At 47.9% G+C, this 22,051-nt stretch overlaps 1 protein-coding gene across 1 annotated transcript in view; it reads right to left on the reverse strand.

Annotated features, from left to right (window-relative positions):
- The window catches only part of Onecut2 (one cut homeobox 2), a 41,528-nt gene extending 32,024 nt beyond the window's left edge, over positions 1–9,504 (reverse strand). Inside the window, exon 1 of the mRNA XM_027949102.2 lies at positions 8,277–9,504. Within this exon, the coding sequence (XP_027804903.1) occupies positions 8,277–9,504 (1,228 nt within the window). The remainder of the gene's footprint in view (positions 1–8,276) is intronic.
- Between the last annotated feature and the right edge of the window lie 12,547 nt (positions 9,505–22,051).

Consider the following 22,051-nt stretch of genomic DNA (forward strand, 5'->3'; position numbering starts at 1 on the left):
ACGGATGTTATTTACAGAGCAAAAACAGGTCAAGGAAGAAATGAAACAAATTGTGCCAACAGTTCTAGAGACAAAGGAGACTTTCATTTTTATATCTGCAGGCAAAAGGAACACTGAACAATATTTAGCAACTCTGATTCTGTCTACCCTGCTCTACCTCAAAAGTTGTACCTTGGACTAGCCTCTACCCACTTTCATCAGAGCAGGCAGCTCCAAGACCTTTCTCTTCTCCAAGTATCTTCAGTGTCCTTGCTCATATGCAGAGTTCAATGTGGCTTTTCTAGGGACAATTCTATTCCTGATTTTCTACAAATGAACCAAAAAAAAAATTATTGTAGCAGTATCATTGCTTTTTAGTGAACCAGATTAAATGAATCAAACTAATGGCTTGATTGAAATATTGTACAGTAGAAAGTAGTGTTCCTAAGAAATCTCTACACATGCACATACAAACTAATTTTCCTTTGTGGGGTGGGGGAGGAGGTGAAATAAATCTATTTTGTCTTTATCCCTGCATGTCATCTTAGAAGAATGAGAATAACATCCCCAACTGGGTCATTACACATTTCAGTTTGATTTAATTTTACTTCCCACAATTCTGCCTCCTAACCCCTCTTCTCCTACCCCCTTTTCATTTTTGTTTGGTTGGGAGTGTGGGCTTAATGCTTAGCTATCCTAGATGAGAACACTTAAAGGAATATCACAAGCACGAAGGGTAAATCTATTGAACGAGGGTCTTTAACTATGTGGTTTCCTTAAAGGGAAAGGTTGGATCAATAGGATCAATATGAAAGGTTTCCCTGGCCCTGCATAAAAGGGTAAGGGCTTCTCTTTTCACTGGTTTAACTTTACTCTCTGACAAATGCAAATCAATGGATCTGTGTTTACAACAGATTCCCTAACAGACTCAACTTGGGCAAAGCCCAGAGCTTCGCCCTGGGGGTGGGGAGCCCAAGCTTGCTCCAGGGGGATGCTCTAGGGCAGAGCTTCACGCTCAAGACTCAAGACACAAGGCAGAATAGGGAGCAAGTTGGCAATGGCTACCAAGCACTGTTAAAAGAAGAGGCTTTTTGTCCATCCAGATCCTGCTGCCTATGACCTCTCGAAAGAAGGTAGCGAATTAATACACCATACATGTTCTTTAAGGATATTTATAAAATATAAACATAAATCACACATTCTCAGATTTAGTGAGCCAGTCAACCTGGCTTCCTATCAATATAGATCTTGGAGGCTGACTGAACAGAGGAAGCTGTAGTGAAATATCTGCAATTGGAGTAGGATGAGTATTTGAGCTTTTGGGGGGCTCTTTCTGCCCTACCTTAGTGGTTACTGGCCCTTCTTAGTAACAACAAGGCAAACCGCTAAAACTGTGGCTCCTTTTCCCTTTAATTTTTACCTTTCCCTTTAAAAATGTGATGCTTTCCAGAGATTACATGACTTCAAGTCAATACCAGTTACTGAGAAATTATTTTTCTTCCTGCAGGAGAAAGTATATGTATATTTGATTACACTAGCCAAAGTCCAATGCTGATTAAATTACGTTGGAGGTGTGCTTCCAACCCAAACAAAGTCTGCTTTCTACTGAAAGAGTAATGGATCCTCAAATGGTGAGAGAGGCGCCAAGGTGGAATGAAGAGCCTCCCTGCCCTCTGGGACAATTTGTGTGGGATGATTTTTCATAATAAATGTCCACAGGTTCTAGGAATCCTGCTCCCCAAGTGAGATTATCCCTATCTGCTTGGCCCGCATCTTGTCTCCATGCCTTGCCCATCTGTACTGTGCCAGGATTCAGTTGTACTGGGTTGCCCAATCAACTACCTTACCTCCTTCCACCTACCTCTAAAAACCCTATGTACTTTTAAAAAATCATTGCCTTGCATGAGACTTGAAAATCAAAAAGGCTTTCCCAAAGGCATTGAGAGTGTTTAGGGGAATCGACTGGGTAAAGAGGTCTGGTGATGTCCCTCCTTGGCATGAGCCAGCCATCTGCACCTGATGGCATAAATGATCCTATAGGATTTCTTCATAATGGATTCTACCCACCAAGAAAATTTATCCCCCTGGAGGAAGTAACCTTCCTCAGGTGGAGGGGAGGGGGGTCCCTAAAAAGATCAGGGTAAGCATAGCTCAAAGAGTCTATGCAGATGAAGTTTAGGGCCCAGGGTGCCTCCATCTTTATCCTCTTCCCTAGGGCCATTTATCTAGGCAATTATTTCTATTTATGCCCTCCTCATTTTCCTCCCTTTGGCAAGAACCCAGAAACTAAATCTCTCTGCTTCTCCTTTGAGGTTTTCATCTCTCCAGGGATCTCCCTACACAATACCATTTTTCATGAAGACAGTTTCTGCTAACTCCTGCCACCAGCAATGGTGTGGGGTCCAGTACATCTTCCTGAGAGCTCTCCAATTCATTCCTCTGGTTTTCCTTTAGTAAGGGTTAGTTGGGGTTAGGATCTTTCTTACATCAAGAGGTGAGCCTAAAATGAAGTCCTGGAAAGTTGGCCCAGGATCCTATTGCCTCTGGGCAGACTGGTTCAAGAGGAGGTTGGAGCAGTTGTGGGGCTTTGTAGGGACAGAGAGAATCTTGGGTAATCTGTTTACCCTCTACCTTGCCCTCACCATTCATCAGGAATCCTGCTCTGTCTTGGGATTCCAAGATGCAGGTGGGAGCTGTCTAAGACTCACTTCTCTCAGAGCTTAGAAGTCCTTGTGTGACCCCCTTGAGGGGGTCAGTTGCTTTCCATAAGGAAGGAAACCCACTCTGTCAGTATCTGATCACCTGGCACTGGTTTTTAGAAGACAGTAAGACACTTTCTGACTAGGAACCATGGCAGCATTTGGAAGCTCCCTTGTTTAAGGGGAGTGGCTGCTGGGGAGATGAGAAAAAAACACCTGCTCACCCTCTGCCACATCTCACCAGCAGAACAATGCAAGATTTGTTTTTCTCTCCCTCTTTCTTTCCACTGTTCTTGGAAACGAAAGGAAATGCTCCTTTCCTTCCAGAATGAGACCTTCTCTTGAAGAAAAAAACTTAGTTTTCTCAAAGAAGGATTTATAATTTTTAAAAAAAGACCAATTTAGTCCTCATCCCCAAACCCCACTACAGACCCAGCTCTTTCATTCTTTATATAACATTCACCTCCGTGTGTTCCTTCTGGAAGAATAAGCTACACCTGGCAAGGAGAGGTTGGCAGGGTGGGGTGTCAGGAAGGAAGAGCTGAGTTCTTTCCCATTGTGAGTGTCTCAAAGAAATCCCCCTACCCCAGATATGCCTGTGACCCTCGCCTCAGAGCCAGGTGGGGGTTAGGGTGTTCTCCAGTCTTTTCCCCTAGCCTCCCATCAAAGTAGGTCACAAGATTCTTCCCTGGTCGACCCAATTAGCCCAAAGCAAAGCTGATTGTTCTGAGGGATGAGACCTAGGTTTTTGTTACTAAAGCTGCATTTAATGGCCCAACTAATGCATCAGTGTCAAAAGTACCATAACTGGTAAGGATGAAGGGGAACTTCGGATCACGAAGGTGTGAAGTTAGCAGGCAACTTCAGGCACGTCACTTACAAACTTAAGACATTTGTTCATATTGAGACTGAAATTTAAAATCATGGGGACTTCTCAGGAAGGTTTCGATGGGAAAACCTCGAGCTCTGCTGAACCACGTGCGGGCCACCGCCACCAAGGACAGGCAAGAGAGTCGGGAGGATTTGAGCGCCGTTTTGTGAGGATTGAGGTAGTGGGCAACGTAGAGGGCAATGAGCGCATACCAGGACGGGGAAGAGGGCTGGGAGCCTCGCGAGAGGAGAAAACTGGCGAGGAAGGATCATGCGGGGCAGAGTTGCGGTCAGACTTGAGAAACTGCCCTCGGCTAGGGAAACCGAGTGGCTGGAGCGCCGGGGAACCTGGGCGCTGGCGAGCTCTCTGCTGGGAAGAGCGCTCCGTCGGACTTACTGGAAATGCGCCGGATCAGGTTCCAGATCAATGAAATCTGGGTCCACACGTTTACGTTATTGTTGCCAGCATTAATGCTCTTTTAATCTTCTAAACATTATCAGCATCGATCTCACTCCATATACACATTTGTTTGAGAAAGTGACATAACCACACGGTGGAAAGCCTGGAATAAAAATAAAGCGGGGCCTCTCGTGTCCTGGGCGCCCAGCAGCCTGGAATACTTCTAGCGCTGGGGTTCACTCCGGTCCCTGGCGTCCCGCCTCCTCTGGCAGCTCCCGCCCACCCTACTGTGTTAGAAAGGCGGTCTCCGAGCGCCCAGGACTTGACGACGCTAGGACCATAGCAGGCTTTTCAATTATTAATCCGACCAGCTAGCAGGCGAATACATCATCTGTTCCACATTGGCGAGGGTTGCGTTTCTCATCTACCTCTGGGGTCCCAAACTAAACCGGTCAGGAGAGGTGGGTGGGCCCGCAGTCCGAGAAAGGGGAGGTGGGGGTGGGGTGGGGGTAGGATGCGAGTGCACTAGGAAGAAGGACCCCTTTTCTTCAGAGACGTCCTGCGACCCGCTTCGTCTAAGGACATTCCCTGCGAGCAGGGGACGTGCATACAAGTAACGCCGCTGGCAGGAGCAGCTGTGCACGGTCCAGTCGATGCCGCACCACGGCGGGTGGCAGGTGGTCTAGGCGACTTTTTGAGTTGGTTAAGGGCTTTCCGCCTACTGTACGATGTTAGCTCGGTCCTGGCAGTTGCGAGCTGTTGCCCGTGCGTCTGTCGGTGGCAGGGACTTCAAGCAGTCGGGGAGAGGAGGCTAACTGAAAGCGGAAACCTTAGCAGAGAACTTAATCGCCGACTCTGCGCTGTCTTCCAACATTGAAAAACCCCTCCTTGCCATAGAAAGCAGAGTTTTTCCTCCGCCGCGCGCCCGTTCAGGTCCATGCCTGTATTCTCGCAGTCACTTCTTGTTAGTGTTTGTGGTTGGTGCTGAGGCCCCTTGGGCTCAAAACTGGAAAGCGCCTCAAAACTTCGGGAATTTGTCCTTGTTGCCTCTTGCCAGGTTAATAAAAACCTCCCTACTGGGGCCTTTGTCGTCGGAACCCCAGAAGAGATCCACCTGGGCGGGGTTGCAACCACTTACTACCCTCTCCACACCAAACTATGTTCGGAGTTCATTTTTTCTGAAATCTAATGTTTGGCAATCCGAGTTTCCCTGACACCTTCCCCTTCACCTTCTAAGTGACCCCGGTACCCAGCTTGGTAAGCCAAAACACATTAGGGAGAGAGCCTGGTAACCCACGGGCGGCAGGAAGGACAGACCTGCCTTCCTAGAGACTAGAGGTGCTTGGCCCTGAGGTTGGCAGGCTTGCCTATTCAGACGTCCGGATTCTGAAGCCCCTCAACTCTTGTCTGCTAGGGCCTCTGGCAGGGCCCCAAAGGGACCCAAAAATGAGAAAAAGAAAGGAAAGCCAAAAGGAGAGAGAGACACACATATGCACACTCCGGAAAGGGGCAGGGTAGGGGCTGTGTTTTGGAGGCCCTGGGCTAGGATTCGGGCCCAGCCGCCCAGCGGAGCGGCTGGCTTGTTTAACCCCTGGGGCCAAGGGTTTGGGCCCTCAGTGCGTCCCAGCGGGGATTCCGATCGATACTCCTGGCGGAGAAGGCCTCCGCTTTTCTTCTCCATTTGCTCACGTCCCCCAGCGCTCCTGAGTACATAATACCTACTTACCAGTCCAGCTTCTGCGTCAGTCTGAAGAGACTGATCTACTGACCCCAACTGAAAAGCCTCCTATGTAATAATAACCACTCAACACACTTGTAGTTGCTGATAAAATGGCCAGATAAAAAGGCTAAAGCTCTTGTCCCTTTTCAACCCAGGGTAATAAAACAGACACACATTTGAATGCTTGAGCAAAGCCGGGTCCTCAGCGGCATTTCCCGCTTGTCGTAGGAGGCGATCAGTTTCCTGTAGAGGCAGTTTCAGCGCTCCTGTGCCCCAAAGCCCGCGCGGTGTGGGCAATGCTCTCTGAGGTTTGACTCTGAGCAGTCACCACTCAGACGACTAACCGGCCGGGCCGTGTGGGGCTGAGGACCCGGAGATGCACTCTTCCTCATCTCAGCAATACTTGGGGCCGCCGTAAAAGCAGACAGGCCCTAAATAGTGAAGGAGTGCTTTCCACTTCAGATCGACACAGTCCCATCTACATAGGCAGATAAGCCGTGTTCTTTGCGCTACAGGCGTGAGGGGGCGGCAGCGCTCCGAGAAGGGCCGGAGTAGAAAAGCTGTCATCCTGTGTTTAACTGTACCCCCATGAGCAGCTGCCAAGTTCCTTCTGACCACCAAAGCCCAGGAAGCCAGCCGACTCTGGAGTCCGCCTGAGAGAGCCTGCGGCATTGGGGGCAGGGGTGGGGGTGGGGGGCAGAAATCTAAAACAAAGAAGCACTACCACAGAATCGTCAGTAAACCTCCAGCTCATTCCTCACGTCACTTTCTTCTCATTGCTTTATCTTTGCCAGGAACCAAGCGTAAATCTTAGAAAATTGTAGGAAAGGCTGAAAGGTAAACTAAAGGACAAAAAAGTATCAAGTAGACTCCTAAGAATACTCAAGAGTATTTGGAGCCCACCATTTTAGGGGGTGACAGATTTTTTTTTTAACCTTCTGAGATCAACACCGTGGGGGTGGTTACTGCGTGGAAATCCGAATTCCCCAACAGCTGGCTAAGGAGGAGGCTGTCAGAGCGGAAACACCCCCTCCCCAGGCCCAAGTGAACAAGATGCCTGTCACATCCCGCAGCCCAGACCGGCGTCAGTAGAGTGAACCCCATAGGCCGGGTTCAGCAACGCAAGAAACCCCCCAGGGAGCTCACAGCCCCGGAAGCGCTCTGTGCACGCGGCTGACTCCGAATCTCGGGTCCCAATATCCACGCTATGCAAATCGAAGCCACTAAGAATTGTTCCCCCCAGCGCCCACAGATTCTGAGAGAACCTCCCTCCCACCCTTCTGGAGAAGCCGCCTATACTGGCTTGCAGTAAGGTTATTGTGCATCTTCCTCAATGGGAGATCTGGACACTTTGCCCCTTTGGGATCATGGCTCGGTCCTGGGGGTAAGAGCAGTTACCACGCGCGTGGCGCAAGGTCTGGGCGCACAAAGGCGCGCAACTGTATGCCAGTCGGAAGCCACTGCCGCGTCCTTCGCTCTCGCTCCTGCACCCGCCGCCCACACGGGAGATTTCTGTCCTCCTAGAACAATAGAGGGCTGTACCTCGCGGCTCGGCCGCTAGAGGAGGCACAAAGAGCCGAGCCCGCTCCAGAACAATGTAACCGGCTCCTCGACCCGTCCTCTCCCGCGGGCCGCCAGCCCTCCCTGCTGCCTGGCTACGCTCACAATCAGCGCCCGCTTAATGCAAAGGCGGAGCTTACAATCTGCAACCGACATGTATTAACTAACCTGCATCTTAATTTATCAGCACCTCTTTCCCCGAGCTAGTATCTTCTCCCGGAGTCTCGGCATACCTCGGCAAATCCCAACAAATAGCCGGGAGCCGGGCAAGGGTCGCTGGCGAGGGAGGCGCAGCGCTCTCCCTTCCGCCTCTCTCTCGACTTCCTAAAACGGCGAATGTAACACTCCCAGCCTCCTCCTTGCACCCTCCCCTCGCTATAGGCAGTGGCACTGGAGCTCTTTTAATCAAGACAGGTCAAAAAGTCCCTGGCCAACACCAAGACAGGAGATGGACTCCAGGAGCAGTGTTGTATCCTCCTGGCTGTCAGCTCCCTTAGCGGGCAAGGCTGTGCCTCCTCCCAGTGACCAAAGAAGTTTGGCTGATGTGGTGGGTGGGAGGGAGTGCAGAGATCTTTTCCACTCTAAGAAGCAAAGCCCCTTAACTGCCTCCATACAGGGAGAGTAGGTAGCCTGGAAAACTTAAGTTTGTTGTCTAAAGAAGAGTTCAAGTGCACGAGATTTTGAATAAGTGCAGTTCGCAGTTTCTGTGAGATCTGGAAAGAAAGAGTCCTCGCAGACACCTTACCCCCCCCCCCCCCCCATCGCGCCTCCCACTGCTGGGAAAGGTGGGAAATTGAGGGCAAATGAAATGGGGGGAGGTAGTTAATGAAAGCTCACGGAAAAGGATAGAGGAAGGAAGAGAGAAAAGATAAAAACGGGAGAAGAGAGAGAAGAGAAAAAGAAACTGGAAGAAAAAAAAAACAGAGGAAGGAAAAAAGAGGAAATGTATAGGGGAGAGGAAGAGAGAACCAAGAAAAGTGACCAGACGCGCAGACTTGGATCCCAGGAGCAAGGGGGGAGCCTTGCTCCTGGGTGCCCCTTACCTTACCTGCCAAGCGTAAGGCGGACATGCGCTGGAACTCCGGCTCCTGCAGCCACTTCCACATCCTGCGGAAGGTCTCCCTGCCAGATTTGAGTTTACTCCATGGTTTTGGATTCCGGAGTAGGTCGGAGAGAGTCCCCTGAGACCGGCATAGCACCCTCTGTGCGAAGATCGCCTGTGGGATGCTGTAGCGCTTCAGCTCGGCGGTGATGCGCTGGGCCACCTCTTTGGTGTTGATCTCCTCCAGCTGGCCGGAGGTGGCCACCTGCGAGCCCGATGAGGACGATGGGGGCCGCTCGCGGCTGGGAGCCAGCACTGGCCCGTGGGACTGAGTGTGGCCCGGGTGGTGCAGGCCATTGAGGTGCGACATCATGGCCGCGGGAGGGGTGCCCAGGCCTCGGGACAGGTGTTGCTCACCGCGGGTCAGCATGGCAGTGTGGTGCGCGTCGAAGTTGGGGCTGAGCATTTTGTCGTGGCCAGGAGGACCGTAGTTGGGCAGACTCTGCTGCGCATTGTGGAGGCCGCCCAGCCCATTACCCAGCGGCGTGGCAGCCAGCGGGGAAAGACTCTGGCTCATGCCGGGCATCTCCTTGTAAGGGCTGTAAAGGTTGTTCATGGCCGGGAGCCCGCGCTCGTCGCGCATAAGCGTGAAGCTACCGCTGACGTTGCTGGACAGACGCTGGTGGTGGTGGTGATGATGGTGGTGGGGGTGGTGGTGCGGGTGCGGGTGATGAAACTTGTCAGAGACGGTGGAAATGGGTGGCAGCGGCTGGAGCGGCGTCAGCGTGGTGTAGGTGTTACTCATGCCCATGCCGGGCGGGGACGAGTCGCAAGACATACTCATGGCGTGGTGCAGCGGGATGGAGAGCTCGGGTCGGTAGTCACCACCGTCCAGGATCGAGGCCATGCTGGTGACCATGGCCGAGCGCGACGCTGCTGCTGCTGCTGCTGCCGCGGTGCCCAGCTCTTGGTGTGCGGTTGGCGGCGGCGGAGGACCCCGCAGAGAGCCAGCAGCACCGCGGCTCGCATGGTGGGGGCTGGGGCTGGCCAGCAGCTCCTGTTCATGGCCTGGACCCCCGCCGCCGCCCCCGCCGCCCCCGCCGCCCCCGCCGCCGCTGCCGCCGCCGGCCGGCCCGTGCAAAGTGCCCAGACTTTCCATTGTCAGCTCCGGGTTCATGGCGCAGCCTTCTAGGTCTTTGGTGAGGCATCGATAGGCGGTGTAGGCAGCCTTCATTCAGTCCATCGGGGCCCGGGGGCGGCGGGGGCGGCGGGGGAGGCCGGCGGGCTGGCAAGGCGCGCGTGGCTGGGCTCGGCTGTGGGTACAGGGGCGGGCGCGGGAGTGCGTGAATGTGTGCAGGAGAGCGTGTGTGCGGGTGTGTGTCCCGGGCTGAGGACAGGCGGGCGCGCCCGGGGTGGGGGTGGGGTGGGGGCGGACGGGACTTGCGTGCGGGAGAGGGGAGGGGGCAGGGAGGGAAGAAGGGATCACCGGGCCCCGCCGCTTGGGCCGGCGCGCTGCCTCGCCATGTCCCAGCCCGCTCCGGCGCCGACGTCTTCTGTTTGGGTGAGCGGGAGCTGTCCAGAAGGGCTCTGCCGCTCGCTGGGGCAGCCAACCTACCTTCCCGGACCCGGGGCGGGGCCGCACTCGATGGGCGCCGCAAGTAGCCATTCCTCGGACGCCTCTGCTCCGGGGGGCGGGCTTTTGACATGCAACTACCAATGAATGGGTGAGGGGCGGGGCTTCGGGTTTCATGTTTGGCTGACGGCTCGGTGCCTTTTTTCCTCCTTTGCTACTGGAATCAAACGTCAAGGAGAGGGAGGGAGGAGAAGGGCGGGGGGTGGGGATGGAGAAAGGCTGGAGTGTGAGAGAGGGAGAGAGATTATGTGAAAGATGCCGTTCTATATCCCTTTTGGGCAGCTGGGATCTGGGGAGGGGGCATTGCTTTGGTCCCCTTCGCATCACCTCAAAGCTTTTCTCGAAGCTGGGAGGAAGGGACTCCGTGCTCCTGTAAAAACAAATGTTCGTCTCCTAGCGAGTCACTTCCCGAGAGTCCCTAGCTGAGAGCCAGTAGTTTAGCCTTTTAAAATGCAGGCGCTAGTATATTCTAATGCACGGTAAATTCCCGAGGCTGGGGCATGCATAATCTACTCGGCAAAAGGAACTCCAAGGCCCTTGCAGCTTTCAAGCTGCGGTGGGTAGACGGCCCACGGGCAGCGTGGGCAGCAGTAATGTATGCAAAGTTAACACAATAACATCATTTAATTACTCCGCGAGCCCATAAATCTCCCAGTTATGAGACTTCGAAAGGGCCCTGCTAAATTGCAAAACAAAATTCGAATTCCGAGAGCTGCGGTTTCAAGAAGAGCAAGTGCTTGCTCCATCAGTGGCTTGAAAAGAAGGGGGGAGAGTGTAGAACTGGTGAGGTGGGGGTGAAGATTGTTGCCGATACTTATAGTGAGCAAACTTCTCTTGGGGACAGGGAACATGCGAACTGACCGGGGCAACAACCGCGGATCTTTCTCCTAATGCACGGTACACACAAGCACGCGCGCGCGCACACACACTCTGGAATCCCGGGAAAGGAACATCTCGGGTTATGGGGGTAGGTGACACCGAGCCTGGACTGACATCTGTATATTCAAACCTTATTTCTGAAAAGATCCTAGCCCCTGGCCGGTTCCAGACGCATCCATAGCTTTAAAAAGTGCACCTTATTCTTTCTAGAATTTCCGTTGTTTGGCAACCACTGATCGGGAGGTGGAAGTGGAGCTGGGGGAGAAAGGAGGTGGTGATTTCTGCGGCCTGCGTGGGGGTGTAGGGGTAGTTGAAGACAGCCAAAGAGGCCAACACTCGGCTTTGAAAGCCTCAAAAGTAACAGATTCTTCCAAAGCAGGTTGCGCTCTGTTTGCCTCCGAAGATTCAAGCTAGCTGAGGTTGCGCAGATGTTGCCTTTGTTTAAAGAGACAGTAATTAAGGACAGGGTGGACATAAGTTTGAGAAGCGTGACCTATTTTCTTTTGATCAGCTGTCAAAAGAAGAGCAGGGGGTCTCCTTAAGACAGCCCCCGCCAACCACTTCCAGCTGTTAGAGAAAACTTGATAAGAAAACAAGGACAGCCTGGAATACTGTATGTGTTTCTTGGTGCTACAGAAAGGTTTAATTCATTTGGAAAACAGTTCTTAGTCGCAGTGACCTTTTCTGTTGCCCTCCTCTCTCTTCTAGCTACAGAGACCCTCCCCATTTGAACACCATCCTGTCACATGAATGTACAGTGACTTTATTCATAGATCAACTTTATTGAGCTCTGACCAATACGTTGCCAATTATTCTTTCAAATAGAATCTTCTCTGTGTTATCAAAGCCTGGGTAAGGAAGCAGTACTTGGCTTTGCCAAACATAGTTTTCTGGATTTTCACATCTTTAGTGTCACAACAGGAGACAGGTAAAATAACTCAGTTTTCTGTTTTTTTTTTTTTTTCTACTTTCCTCTCCCCCTTTCTTCCTTCTACTGTATCTCTTTCCACTCCCTACTTTATATATGATGGCTGGACACTTGGATAATTTGAGCCAGTTAATGTTTGAAATACACACCCAGTTGAACAAAAGTTCATAAGAGTGCAACCTACTGTTGGCCTCCTGAGTAGCTGAAATGAGACAGGAGAAAAACAAGCCTGGGAAGGGGTTCATTTAATGGACCCCAGTGCTAAAGGCTAGAGGTAGTTTTTGCTCCCCTGGCTTCAGGCTCAAGGAATGGCCATTGACCCCAGAGTGGTGTTGCTTCCTCACAGAAACCGAAGTATATAAATTGCCATTTAAATTATTTTTCAAAATGATAAACTCATTTACCAGGCCACCAAGATAAATCTGCTCCTGGGAATTGCATTTCGATGTGTCTGGGAGCAGAAAGGTGAGTTGCATTTTCTCCCTGCCGTTTCCTCCCTCCCTCCCGCCCTCCCTCTCTCTCCCTCCCTGCTTCCCTCCCTCTAGCCTCTCTTCCACCATCCCTCCCCCTTTCCTCGATCAATATTGGCGATCTCAGGGAAATCATGAAATCGTATTGGCTTCTTTGTATATAATTTCATTGGGCTAGATTAAAGCAGATTTTTCACGTTTTTCTAATGGTGGTTTGAGGTTTTATGTTTCAACCCCAAACCCATTTAAAAGGAAAATGAAAGCCAGCACCCTAATTTTTTTTACTGATTAAGATTTGGATGCTCTTTCGCCTTTCTTTCTAAAAGGAAATGTAGTTACTTTAATTTTCAAGATTATTTTAAGAATACCTACGCTAATAAGATTTAAAATATGTTTTGAGATACACTTTGTGTTTCTTTTAGATAGTCCTTTGAGAAAATAAAAAAGAAGCATTGCTTTCTAACTGCTCCTTGTTTAGGATCCATACTCTAACCTTCACAAGTTCTGTAGCTCAGAATTTTGTCTTTTAATATGAAGTTATTTTCTACCCTCCTCCTCACTCCTCAGTATTTGATTCACAAATAGTCTGTATAGAAATGTGGTGTGCTAGTTCATGACTAGTAGAATTTAGACAGTTGCACCCACTGTTATATCAGGACAGGAATATCCACTTTTGAGTATACCACATTTGCAGGTCAGATTTTCTTCAAGACCAGAAACTTAAATAGAGCAAAAGAAGCATGTAAATAAAACACAGCTTTGACAACAATTGTAGGCTATTGCAATGTAAAAGAAAAAAAAAACTGAAAGTAAGGTAGCAATTGTAGGAAGAGACTGAAAATATTTATTGTCATGGTTTTTCATATGCATTTTTCACATTAAAGCTATTTGGGGGAAGGGGAGAGAGAAACATTCACTTTAAACAGAAATTCTATAAATTATTCACTAAAAAAAAAAATTTGAAAAGACCACAAGTAAACCCAAACTGGATAAAGGGCCCAACAGCTTTGTTTTTACTAAACAACAGTAACCACAGCCCAAATCCAGAGAAGAGCAGGGCTGCTTATTTCTACCCAAGTGCTCAAAATCTCTTCATGTTTTGTGTTGGCCAGAACACATTTGTGCTCCAACTAGGTTTATCAGAGCAATACAAAAAGACATAATGGTGGGTTGATTTGGACTATTTTATTTTTGTCCTTCCCCAAACCATCTGGCGTGTGAGTGTAGGGGTATTGATCAGGATCTGTGAGCTGCAGACCCCATGCCAATCCATAGCGTTTCTGGCAATCAGCGTCGCCCATGAATTGCAGCTGTCTGTGCAGCTCCGGAACAGAAATCTTCAAAAAAAGTCCCCCCTTTATCAAACACATCATCCGTTCAGGGGTAAGTCAATATCATTTCTTTGTCATTCTGTGAGTGAGGATTATGCAGGAGAAAGTTTTTGTTGTCTGTGTAGCTGCTGCTGCGCCCGGCTTTTTTTTTTTTTTTTTTTTTTTTTTTAAGGAAGGAGAGCAATTTTCTATCCATTGAATGGTAATGGTTTTCCAGAAAGGCCTCAAGCGTTTGTATGAATCTGACAACAAATGCCGTTTCAATATTGTGGGGGAATTTTAAGAAGAGAAAGAAATTCTTATGTTGCTATACACAAATAATAGTAGTGATAATAGAGGGTTTCTTTTAATGATGGAGTATTTTCTCCCCCTTTCTCGGAGCCCCTGGTAATGAAGACCCCGCAAGTCTCTGTGATTACACGTGCAGATGGAGGGTGGGTGTTTGTGGCGGAAAAGGAGCCTTCGGAATTGTGGCTCAGTTTGATATCTCCATTAGCTTCAATTTTCTTCTGTCTGAAAGCTCGGACTGGTTGTGCATAGGGAGAAGAAAACTAAAGCCATAGCTCAGCCCCTCCACCCCACCTCCCAACTTCCTTCGACCTTTCAGCTTAGAAACTCACTGACACTTTCAGATTTCCAGCTGGACCTAGGAAAGTTTAAAAAAAAAAAAAAAGTTTCCTGGGTGCTAAAGCCAAACGGGTCCTTTTTTTCGTCTCTTTCCTCCTCCAGGTCGGTTTTGTTAAAATCCCCAACAAAAGGTTAGCAGAGCCTACAAGGGACTGACCCTCAACTTTTCGGTTGACAAAATACACTTTGTTCGGAGTTGGGGAGAGAGTTGGGGTTTGCCAGTCTTGCCCTCACCCTCATCTTGCCTCTTGGGGAATAAATGAAGCTAAAGGACCCTGCGGTGGAAAGTTTCTCTGGAAGACCCCAACATCTGCATTAGAAGGTTGTATTAGTTGGGCTGCCAAAGAGCAAACCTTACAATTTCCTCTGTAGTCCGGACACGGGGAATGGGTAGGCTTGAGGGAAAGGGATGAGGAGAAGATGCTATCCCAAGGGGCGCAGGTCCCTACTCCAGGAGCCAAGGATCTGCAGGGGTAGCCACAGCGGGAATCCCGAGCCCTGCCGAGCTGAGCTATGGTAGCTTATTCACCTGCCTAGTTTTAGAGAAAGCCAAGAACTAAGTTGGCTGACCTTGATCATCGCCCTCCTCTAACTCCATAGAGGACTGCTGGAGTCTTCTCTCTCTCTCTCTCTCTCTCTCTCTCTCTCTCTCTCTCTCTCACACACACACACACACACACACACACAGACACACACACACCCCAACCCCGGGTGCCTCTGGGGCCCCGGCCCCCTCGGCCCCCTCATCGGAGTTGGAGTTGAAGAGGGTGGGTGCCCAGGCCTCTCTTTGGGACGGGCGGTAGCTGTCTCCGGGACTGACCACGGGAACTTCGGACCAAACCAGAGCACTTTCTTTCTCCGGAGTTCAGGCCCACCGCAGACTTTCCTGCCTCCACCCGCTTCGTGGCTGCTACCACTGCGGAAGCAGATGAGAGAAATAATATTCCTCTTTGGGGAAAACATAATTTTAAAAAGTGAATGGGAGGGCAGTGAGGATTCGAACTGGAGGACTTCTTTTGGGGAGGAGGGGAAGGGTATTTTTCTGAGAATAGATTTTTTTTTTCTAAGAATGTTGTCTTTTAAATAAGCAACTTGTTAACTGGAAAACGAAGACAAAATTTCTCTTACCGACTTTAAGATTTTTTGCCCACGATTATTTGTCCCTTTTCCCCCAAACTCCATAGCCTCGATTTTAAATTGTATAGACCTGCCACCTCATGTTCTTTTTAACATTAAAGTACAACTGAAGAGTGCTTAAAATAAAGTTTTCCTCTCCCCCAGTTGTCACCCTACAAAAGAAGAACTGGCGTGAGGTCCCTTTTGTTCAGGTCAAGTTGGGCGTGAAATCTTTTTGTTGTTCTTTCCAAAGGAAGGCAAAAGTTGCAGTTGATCGTAAAAAGGACTAATTTAACTCCCTGAAAGTAGAGCTGTTTCCAAGTTGCCCTGAGACACCTAAGCATGGGCGTTGCCTTTTAATTTATCACCCTCTAAAAACTATCATTTATTTGCTTTGGAAGTAACAATTTTTGATTGAGCATTCAATATTATTTAGACATTATTACGAATACCTAGTAGCTCCCCCCTCTCAATGATAATGGGAGAATTTAAAAATCTTTGTATATTATCTCAATTAGAGGTCTAGTCACTATGGAAAACATTTTTAATTAGAGAATTTTAAAAAGGAGTTGGCCAGATTTTTAACTTGAGAAATATTACTTTCGATTAAAAAATAATATGTCTAGTTGAAAACTAACAAAACCAACCGAGGAGTTTAAAATAATTATACGAATCACATCAGTTTTTTCAAATCGCGTAGGTTTTAGATTCCTCGAGTATCAGCTCCCAGAGAAATGAAAGACCAATTGAGAACGAATAGATATTTCAGGGTAGCACAATTAAAAGTCACAGAGCACACTGAGATTATTTTAGGAGCATTTTATTATTGAAAACCGGCTCGATGTCACTTTTAGGAATTCCGAATTGTTTTGTTTGCGAACGTGCAGAGGAAAGCAACTCTGGTGGACCGCTGGGTTCGGAGGCGGCCGTTTCGTAGCCTTGCCGGCGGAGGAGCAGGACTCGGCCCCCGCGGCCTCCAAGAACCAGAGCCGGGCTGGGCTGGGCACAATTGGTTTGGCTTCCTCCAAAGATCTGGGGCTCGGGGGGCGTCCCACCGGGTGCTGGGAGAGCCGTGCGAGCGGCGCTGCGGACTCGCGGCCGGGGAGTACCTGTTGGCCTCGAGAATGCGCGTGGGAGCGGGTCGGACCCGAGCCCGGGCCTGCGGGCGGGGCGGCGTCGAGGCCGAGGAAGCGGATGGCCGCGCTGGATCTTCGAGCGGCTCCCCAGGCCCGGCGGCCCCGGGGTCCTCGCCGAGCCGCTTCCCGGGGAGGGGGCGGTGCGGCCCCGCGCCTCGAGAGGCGGAGGGAGCTGGCCAGGATTGATGTCTAAATCAATGCCGTTTCTAGGCGCTTCTCTCTGCTCCTCTCCATCTTCCTCAAAGGCAAATCGCCTCCCGAGGGTGGATTTCCTCTCCCTTCGCAAAGTCTGCGTGAGGAGGGTGTCTGCACAAAACCCTACAACCGCCCTCCCAGGCGCCTAGGTGTGTGGGTGGGATGTGGAATTTGCGCCCTCGTAGAGGACGGTGCTGGGCTGGGAGTCGGGTCCCTGCGGAGCGCCCCCCTGCTCCCCAGCCTCCTCGCACCACACAGGGTTCTGGCTGCGTTCACGCACCGCGAATGGCGCCGGGCCTGGCCGCTCTCCCAGCCCTGGCTCAGGGCGAGGCCTGTCCCTTCCTGGCCTCCCTGCTCCCCACAGACCCCCAATCTGATGGGCTCTGGGTGGGGAGTCCCTGGTCTCCGACGCCAGGCAGGCCTGGTTGTCTCTGATTTAATTATTCACTGATGAATTAGACAGCTGCAATTGTCGTGAAAAATCAGCGGCCACTATTGATTCCAGGGCCGAGTGGGGGTGGGGAGGCCCCTGGACGCGGGGAAGGCCGGAGAGTCAGCTCTGGCCCTCGGGTGCCCTCGACCCGGCGACCTCGCGGCGCAGGCAGGCCTCCGAGCCCCAGCGCCTCCCTGAGCCCTGGCCCGCGTGGCCATGCTGGGACCCGGGGGGCGCTCGAGGGGCTGCAGGCCTGGCTCCCCTCGGGCCTGCTCCCCCACACCCGGGCAGAGGCCGGTGCCAACGAGAGCCTTGTACCGGAGGGGCTCTCTCCAATGTGGCCTGCCGGGAAAAGGCGGCCCCGGGCAGGGGCAGGGGCAGGGGCAGCCCCAGGGGGCGCCCCAGGCCTGCGCCACCCCGGGCCCGCTCCTGCAAAGCGAGGCAGTAGGGCCAGCTGGCGGCCGGCGCTTCCGGCTCCCAGCACACGCCGCCCTCCCTGTGGTCAGGGCGCGAGAGAGTTGGCAACCGAGCAACAAGTCCTGGAGTCCGGGGAGCCCCGAGTGGATGGTCAGTTTCCTCTTCTCTGGCTCAGGACTGAGTCAGGGTTTGTCCAGTGGAGGAGGGCTATCAGTGTGTCCTCAGAACAAGGACAGGACACACTGGTATGGAGAATATAAACTAAAGACCCCGGTATAATTAGAGCTGAACAAATGAAACAAAAAAACGAGGAAGTGTTCCATGCAGTCAGTGTACTGAAAGCTTTCTTTCTTTTTTTTGTATCTAAATCAGAAATACTCTGGAAGCCAATATATACATTTTATGTCCTCTTCGTTGGTCGACTTAAAGCCATATAGGTTTTCATTACAACTTGAAATTACATTGTACACTATATTTTATAGGGATCACAAATTATGCAGGAAATATATAGGCTGCACAGAGCAAAAACATCCAAGATTTAAGTACCTCAGTTTCAGTTTTTCATATTCCTTTTTCTCTCTTTTAAAAACTACTCCTAAATATTAACTTGACTTGTGAGATGAATTCTTCAGACTTTGTTTTGGAAAGACATGGGCACTGGCTTCCTGGAGATCGGATCTGAAGAATAAAAAGGGATCTCAGGGCTACATTGCCTGCTCTGCAATCCATTGGTCTGAGTCTAGGTCACTGAACACCAAGTGGACTTTCCTCTCTTGCTTACTGAGATGGTTTCATGGATTTTGTAACCCTTTTCTAGTTCTGGTTTGGGGGCTTTCTGTTCACAGAAACCAAACAGGATGTACTATGTCAAATAATTTATCAACACAAATTATTAACAAGATAGTGGCATTCACAGGGTAATTCTGAAACATCAAGTTTTGAAACACCATTCATACTTGTAAATGTGGCAAGTCTGTAAAATTTCCCATTTAAGGTTTGGGAGAGGAACAAGTAAGTTATGGTTGACTTCAACTTTCAGTAAGGTAAAGGTGGGTGAAGACATGTTTAAGGATTCACAGACCAAGCAATTCTTCCTGGATAGAAAGAATCATATGATTAATATAGATTTTCATGTTTTGAAAGGACAAACATTTTGACCTCACTCACTTCTCTAGCTCTAATTCCTAAGCTTGTATTCTAAATTTCTTTTTAAAGGGTTTTCTTATTACTTAGCTGATACCACCCTCAGTGGTCGCTAACACGGCATAACATACTTTGGGAAATGATGTTTAAGCCTAGTTTTAAATTTAAAATTTTTTTTTTACTTGAATCTTGAATTAAGGAGAATTTATCCTTGTTAAATATTGTAATTTAACTGTAGTGTAAATGGGGCAGTAATCAAGTGCAAGAATTAGGATATGGGAGAGAGTAGAAATTATAAAATGTTGTGCAAGAATTATAATAAATAGCCAATTTACTCATTTTTTTTTTTTTTTTGTTCTTGTTTAAGAAATATTTGAGTGTCCATGTACCTTTTGGAGTTTCGGGTTGCAAGCAACAGAAGCTGATTTAGATTAACTTAAGAGGAAAAGAAGTTCCATGGAAATAACTAGATTGCTCACAGAAATGATAGGAAAGGCAAGCACAGGAACAGAGCCAAGGTCGTGATGTGCAATAGAATATTTAGGAAGCCTTTGTTGACACTGCTTTCCCTGTTGGTGCTGCCAACAGCACACTATTCCTGTTTTTGTTGCATCTCTCCAAGAGCTAGTTGGGTGAAGGGTGGCTTCTTCTAGCACATACTAGGAACCTAGCAACCAGGGAGTGAAAAGGGAAGCACTGCATTCCCCTTATATTGTACACTTTAGGAAGTTACTTCAAGGTAGAAAAAGGTGCTTGAATAGTGGGCAGAAAAACAGCCACAATAACAAAACAAAGGGCAGAAAGGTATTACCACACAAGTGTTGGGGATAAAAAAAGTGAGCAAAGTGGAAGAAAGTTCTTGCTCACTGTTCTCATGGATTTTACATTTTAGTAAGGTGATGATGATAACCTCCTCCTCCTCCTCTTCCTCCTCCTCCTCCTCCTTTATGAAAGGAACAATAAAACAACAAAGATTTATTCCCATTTCAAAGCAAGGAGCTAAATTCCTCTTTGACTTTTTTTTTCTTATTCTCTTTTGATATGATTGCATGTGAGTCAAGGGAAGTTAAAGATTATTGGTTTGGGAGGCTCTGTGTCTAGTCTACCATCCTTAATCTCATGGTCAAGGGGGGACAGGGACCTTCATTCTAGCCTGGGTTTTATTATTGTCTGGATGGGTAAGGAAGAGACTCTTTCCCCTCTGGAGATAATCTACCAGGTCCCCTCCACACTTAACATCTGTTTGACATGGATCCCCTTTCATCAAAATGGGGTCTTTATAATGATTAGGTTAATTTCCTATGGGTTCTTTAGATATCCCGAATCTGAATCCCAGTGTTTTTGAGACTTACAGCCTTAAAAAGCTGTTTCTGATGAGTAAATTTGTAATAATCAGCTTCATATTCTGAGAAGCCTTCAGGATGCTTTTTCAAAAATGAATTTTCTTTTATTTAACTCCTGATGAGTCAACATCTGTCAGTTGGTTTTTGTTTTCAGTTTCAAATTATGATATGAGTGTTTTGCTCCTATGTGTAACTAATATTGAGACCCCAAAAGGTAGGAGGAATAGAGAACAAAGAATGAGAGAAAACCAGAAATTTTCATAATGTAAATTGCCTACTGTCCAGACAACTTTCCTATTCTGAGATGATGCCCTAAAATATACTGTATAAGGTGAAGGCAGTATTCCCTTTTTTACTTCTTAGGATCCATGATTTAAAATCAGCGAGACAGAATCACTTCAGTTATACCACTGCTTAGAATTTACTACAAATATTTCAGGAAGTATTTCTTCTGAAGAGGATTTTAAGTTGTATGTGAAAAAATATCACTTGACAGAGTGAAATCCTTATTTAAACCCTGTTCCTTCCATGTGGAACTGTAGTGGTATTTACTATATCATCAAAGTATCTTGACTGGGAAATATGTGGGAACAGTTTCAAGGGTCATGTTTAACATTAGGTTTGTTACACAATGTAAGCAAACAGCAGCAGCTCTGGATATTTTACATTCTTGGTGTTCTAAAAAAATTGGGTATCCATTAAATGATTGCATGTTAAGTGAGAATTCCTCACTTTGTAAATGAGCCCTCCATATGACCCTTTAAAAAAGTGAATAATTCCTTGACATCAATCATTTAAAGATGTAAACACCTGGAACACTGATTTTCATATGTTGGGGTTGCCTATAATAATGGGTGGTTGGGGTGGGGTGGATGGGCTGAAGCTGGTGTCTATAGGAGTTGATCCTTAGTGGGCTATGCTTTTTCCCTAGCTTATCCTCCTCTCCCCTAAGCCACTTCAAGTTCTACTTATCCTTAATATTGCATTTGTAAATGTTCTTGGTGAGAACTATAGTAGGAAATGGATTTTATTTGTGATTCTAGTATATATAAATTTGTACATTTCTAGGCTGGAGTTGTAGCTCAGTTGGTAGAGTTCTTGCCTAGCAAGGGAAGTTCCTAGGTTTGTTCTTACCACTGGAAAGGGTAGAAGCCCACTTCAGGAAAGAAATTTTTTAATAATTTATTAACTTGAAAATGTTATTTGTCTTTTAACTCCAATTTAAATTGACAAATAAAATTTTATATATTTATAATTCACATTCTTTTGAAATATGTATATGTTGTAGAATGGCTAAATGGAGCTAATTAATCTATGTGTTAGCCACACATACATGTATACGTAGGATTTTTTGTGATAAAAATGCTTAAAAATCTACTATCTGAATGATTTTCAGGTGTACAATATAGTGTTTCAACTAGAGTTCCCATGTGGTATAGTAGATGTATAATAGATTAATTTATTCTTCTTGTCTAATTGAAATTTTGTATTCTTTGACCAACATCTCCCTCAACTCCCCAGATCCTTGGGAATCATCATTCTACTATCTGTGTTTATGAGTTTGATTTTTTTTTATATTCCACATATTATATCATGCAGGTTTTTCTTTCTGTGCCTGGTTTATTTCTCTTACTGTCCTCCAAGTTCATCCATGTTGTTGAAAATGATCTTCCTCTTATTTTTCACATTACAGAGTAGCATCCACTGTGTAGATATGCCATGTTTTCTGAATCCATTCATCCATTGGTGGACACTGGGGTTGATTTCGTATCTGGACTATTAATAACACTGCCATGAACATGGGAGAGCAGCTGTCTCTGACACACTGATTTCATCTCCTTTGGCTATATACTCAAGAGTGGAGTTGCTGGATCATATGGTAGTTTGGTTTTTAATTTTTTTGAGAAAGGAAAGACATATTTTTAAATGCCTTATTGTAGCCAAACTTGTGTTTGAAATTAATTACTAAAGCATAGGGCCTTGGCTGATGGTTAAGGGATGTATTTTCTGTTGTTATTTTCTTTTCTGCATTTGTTTGTTCTTGCATGGTCATTCAGTATATGTCATCTAAAACTGGACATTGCTATTTGGGTTTGTGGGGTTTTTAAAAAATATTTATTTTTAGTTTTC

The sequence above is a fragment of the Marmota flaviventris genome, chromosome 16, assembly GCF_047511675.1.
Source record: "Marmota flaviventris isolate mMarFla1 chromosome 16, mMarFla1.hap1, whole genome shotgun sequence".
Classification (NCBI taxonomy): Eukaryota; Metazoa; Chordata; class Mammalia; order Rodentia; family Sciuridae; genus Marmota; species Marmota flaviventris.